At 35.1% G+C, this 4708-nt stretch overlaps 1 protein-coding gene across 1 annotated transcript in view; it reads left to right on the top strand.

Annotated features, from left to right (window-relative positions):
* PIK3R4 (phosphoinositide-3-kinase regulatory subunit 4) overlaps window positions 1-4708 on the top strand; it is a 50085-nt gene that overhangs the window by 31811 nt on the left and 13566 nt on the right. Inside the window, exons 9-10 of the mRNA XM_015568068.1 lie at window positions 1178-1402; window positions 2130-2340. Coding sequence (XP_015423554.1) covers window positions 1178-1402; window positions 2130-2340 — 436 coding nt within the window. The remainder of the gene's footprint in view (window positions 1-1177; window positions 1403-2129; window positions 2341-4708) is intronic.

Raw genomic sequence — 4708 nt, 5'->3', positions numbered from 1 at the left:
GGTTTTTAAAATTCCTCTATTCAAGTATCAACTTATGAGGGCAACTGATGAATCATATTTAAAATAAACCTCTAATCGCCAAATTTGGGATAAAGTATTTGCGACTTAATTATCAATGGTTTGCATTTGTAATAGGTAAAGCATTGCATTTAATAAGAAAATGGAAGCACTGCCACAAGAAAAATAGTGAAGGATTTGAACATACAACTAATAGAATAATAGAAATGCGTATGTTTGAAAAGGTAAATAAAGAAATGCGAATTAAGACAGTGAGATGCCATTTTCTGCCTATGTGATTAGCAAAGGCTGATGATGCCTAGCGTTAACAAGGGAGTAGGGAAATAGGTATTTCATACACCGTACATGAGATTATAAATTGAACATACTCTTGTTAGAAGGCAATGTCCTTACCCTAGGACTCAACTGTTTTCAATTCTGGAAATTTCTCCTAAGAAAAACTGACATGCATGTGAAGAAATATGTATACAAATGTTCTCGGTGAAAAAAAAAAGAAAGAAATGAAGTGCCCATTGATGGGGATTGGTGAGATAAATGTTCAACATATTAGTTAAACTATAAGAAAAAGCAAGTTGTGAAACAGCATATACTATGTTTGTAAAATAATATGGCAGTATATCACTAAACTATATAGTTTATGAGGTATACAAACTTATGGGAGTAATTCATATTATATTTTGGTAATTCTGCAACTTGGTGTTACCTAATATACATTTTGTAATTGGACGACGATATAAAAAAAGGATTTCTCATCTGTTTATGGTCAGGAGGTAGCTGTATAACAATTGATTTTTATTCTATTTTTATTTTGTTTTCTTAAGCAGCCAATACTGGAAATAGGTCATATTTAGCAGTGTGGTCACTGACATTTGAAAAAGTTATTTTTGTTAGTAGTTCTTCAAATGAAGTGTTACTTGAAATTGAGCTAGCCTTGGGAAACTAGGAAGCAATCAGGTCTGATTATTAACACCATTGAAAGTGGAGAAGTGAACTACAGGTTCCAACTGTCCTAGGATGAAGTAAGAGTTAGTGAGTTTTAATATAAACATAAATATGTTGGAGATCATAAAGAACAAATAGGGTGAAAGTCCATTGCTGTCTCTCCCCCACCAAAAACCCCCCAAAAACCAGCAGCAATAAAAATACATACTGGTTTTAGAGGCTTCCTTCAGTCTATTCTGAATCTCTTTTTGTAGCTAGAAAACATGTGAAACAAGACTCCAATGTAAATGAAGAATGGAAAAGCATGTTTGGGTCACTGGAACCACCGGCCATCCCGCAGGCCCTACCGAAAGGGAGTGACCAGGAGGTGATTCAGACTGGGAAGCCTTCTCGTTCCGAGTCCTCTGCTGGCATTTGTGTCCCCTTGTCAACTTCTCCGCAGGTACTGTCACCCAGGCAGTAGTCTTCCTTTGGGATGTTTAAAGGCTGTGTACTGTACTGTAGGAGGACATGTTTCTTTTTAAGACAGGTTTATGTTTAATTTTATAGCCAAGGGGAAAACTAGTTATTGAAAGCATCAAAAAAGGTCTTGTTTTAGAGTACTCACTAATAAAGTGATGTGAAATTGTGATTGGAGACATTATTATGAACTGTGATTATAAATTAGTGTGCAGTGAACCTTTTATTTCTCTTTTTATTCTTCCTCTAGTATAACATCGTTATATCTGTAAATAACAAAAACGCTTCTGGGAAGAAAAGTCCCAGGTTTGCCCTGTGTGAGAATAACATGATGATTGAGATATATTTGAAATAAATTTGTAATTTAAGGTAACTCTTCCCTAGCCAGTCATATTTTAAATGAAAATATTTACTGAACAAATGGATAACATTCTATTCTTTTCACTTAACTTAATGAGGATTTTTGTTTAATGTTATTGCTACACTTATCATTTTTTTAATGTAGAAGTTTGCATATGTGATATTGTGGTTAAACTTAATTTTAACTAGGTTTTCATTGAAAGCGTCATTGTATTTGAATGGATTTAAAAATCAGTATGTAAATAAGGACAAAAAGCTGATTTAATGAGTAAAGAGAACATAGGTACATTTTTATCAACAGATATACTTTGCTTATGATATAAATACCTATAATTCTATTTGTTTTATAGGTTCCAGAAGTGACACATGCCCAAAGTAGAAAACCAACAATACAGGTTTTAAGTAGTACAATTTTACCGTCCACCTACCAGATTCGGATCACGACTTGTAAAACTGAGCTTCAGCAACTCATACAACAAAAGCGGGAGCAGTGCAATGCTGAGAGAATAGCTAAGCAGATGATGGAAAACGCAGAGTGGGAGAGTAAACCACCACCGCCTGGTAAGGTGCCATTGCTGGGGAGTTGTATTCCAGCCTGGGGTGCTGAAGCCTAGAATCTAATGCAGGGTACTGATAATTAACTACCAGGCAAAGGGAGTCAGAACAGACTGCCACTTTGGAAGCCTAGAGGAAGAAACAGTAAGTGAGAAATCTAAAGTCGTTAATTGTGGAGTTTGGATCATCTTAGCTGTAGGGGCAACTTGCAGTGTCTTGTTTAAGTCACTATTTTAGCCTGTCTGTGGCCCATTTTCCCCATTTACCAAGTTAGGTTTCACCTGCTAGTTTTAGTGCTATGCTGCTTTCTCATTGAATGCCAGGCTTCTTTTTCAATTTTCAATTTCTAAAGGGTTTAACATCTTAATTTTCTTTTAATTAATCCTCATTGGAGGATATATTTTTCCAATTGATTTTTTTTTAGGGAGAGTGGAAGAGAGAGGGAAAGACAGAGAGAAACATGGATGTGAGAGAACACATCTATTGGTTGCCTTGTGCATGAGCCCTGACCAGGCCCTGAGCCGAGGAGGAGCCTGCAACCAAGGAAAGTACCCTTGATCAGAATCCAAACTGGGACCCTTTGGTCTGCAGGCCGACACTCTATCCACTGAGCCAAACTGGCCAGGGCAACATCTTAATTTTCTTTTAAAAAGTGATTAAAAACATAGAAAATTATGGATGCTTTGAAAAGAAAACAAAATTACCTATGCCCCAACCATTCAACAATTATCAACATTAAGATTTTAGGGAAATACTCCTAAATGCTGAGATTTGAAAGAAAATTAAATATTTCAGATGAAAACGTGGCTCAGTTATGACTTGCCCAGTTTAATATGGTAGAGCTAGTCTTTGATATTAGATTTGCAGATTTTGAAAAACATTTTTAATGAGTTTCTATGTATAGATTTTTAATAATAAAAATTTATCTTGAATACTGAGGAGAAAGGTATAGTGTGGTTATGTATAGAGATTTAAAATTATGTGAATTTCCATGGGCTTCTATTGTGAACTCAGGGAAATGCTGGTGTAGATAAATGTTTTAAAGATTTAGAAAATATTATTAAGTGGTTAGTGGCATTTTGAAGTTACATTAATTTTCTTATCAAAATAAATACCCTGGAATATTTAAGTTGTTTCTGTAATATAGTTCAATATTATTTACCAACACTGCTTTAAAAAAAAGTTGACCGCAAGCTATTTTATTTTTTGATAGAGCCTGTCTTTTTTAAGTGGCATTTTGTACTTTATGTGGAGCTGTTATACATTTTATACATTAATCACAGAAAAGGTGTCAAATTTTGTGGTTCAAGAAATGTGCAGTTGTTGTGTGAAATTGATTTTCTCTAGCCTGGGAGATTATTTAGACTTCATGGCAAAGTGTTTTGATCGTTTTCAAATCCAGCATATCTTCCTTAAAAATCATATCCAGCTGTTCTTCTCACACATGTGGTTAGAGATCCAAGGGGGGGAAACATTGTATTTTTTATCTTAGTGTAAGCCAAGTTTGGAAGTAGTCTTGGTTTCATTTTTGTTTCTTGATAAAAAAGAATTTCATCCTAAAATGACATTGTTATTACTTAAGTAGGCACAATGCTAACTCCTAATATAGTATGATCTTTAGAGTAGCTTTCTGTTTTGTTTTATTTTAAAATTATTAAAAATGAAATGTTGCACATACTATAGAATTTTATTCATCAAACCTTAAAGACAGTTATGTGCAAGGACATGCTAGATAATATGAATTATTCAGAATAGATAAAACATGGTGTCTTAGCCTCAGAGAATTTATAATTTATTAAAGGAAATTACTCATACACAAAAAATATATAATAAAACAGAAAGGTATACTAGTAGATGTCATAAAGAAGTACTAGAAAATTCATGGGCATTCTGAGGCTGTAATTTATAATACCATTTATACTAACACTAGAAGCCCGTTGTACGAAGATTCACGCAATAGACCTTCCCCTAGCTGCTGGCACCCAGGACCCAGGCCTTTGGTCCAGCGGCAGTGAGGTTTGGCTTTTCTGCTGCGGCCACAGCGAGGCTTCAGTCTTCACTCTGGCCGGAAACTTCAGTCTTCGCTCTGTGCCTGCATATACAAATTAACTGCCATCTTTGTTGGGTTGATTTGCATAGTTGTTCTGATTAGCTGGTGGGCATAGCGGAGTGACACCAATTTGCATGTTTCTCTTTTATTAGTGTAGGTGTTGATGCCATAGAATAAATGACTGCAGGTAGAGAGGAAATCAACATTGGGTGCTTATGGACCTGGGTCAGTGTTAGACTCTGTACATCTCGTTTATCCATGTAGTGAGTTTTTGGTTGAAGTAATATTTCCCACATTTTATATTTGAGGAATTGAAGCTCAGAG

Source organism: Myotis davidii, unplaced genomic scaffold (genome assembly GCF_000327345.1).
Source record: "Myotis davidii unplaced genomic scaffold, ASM32734v1 scaffold962, whole genome shotgun sequence".
In the NCBI taxonomy this organism is placed as follows: domain Eukaryota; kingdom Metazoa; phylum Chordata; class Mammalia; order Chiroptera; family Vespertilionidae; genus Myotis; species Myotis davidii.
The sequence above is the reverse complement of the archived record's forward strand: the minus strand, read 5'-3'. Positions and strand labels throughout refer to the sequence as shown.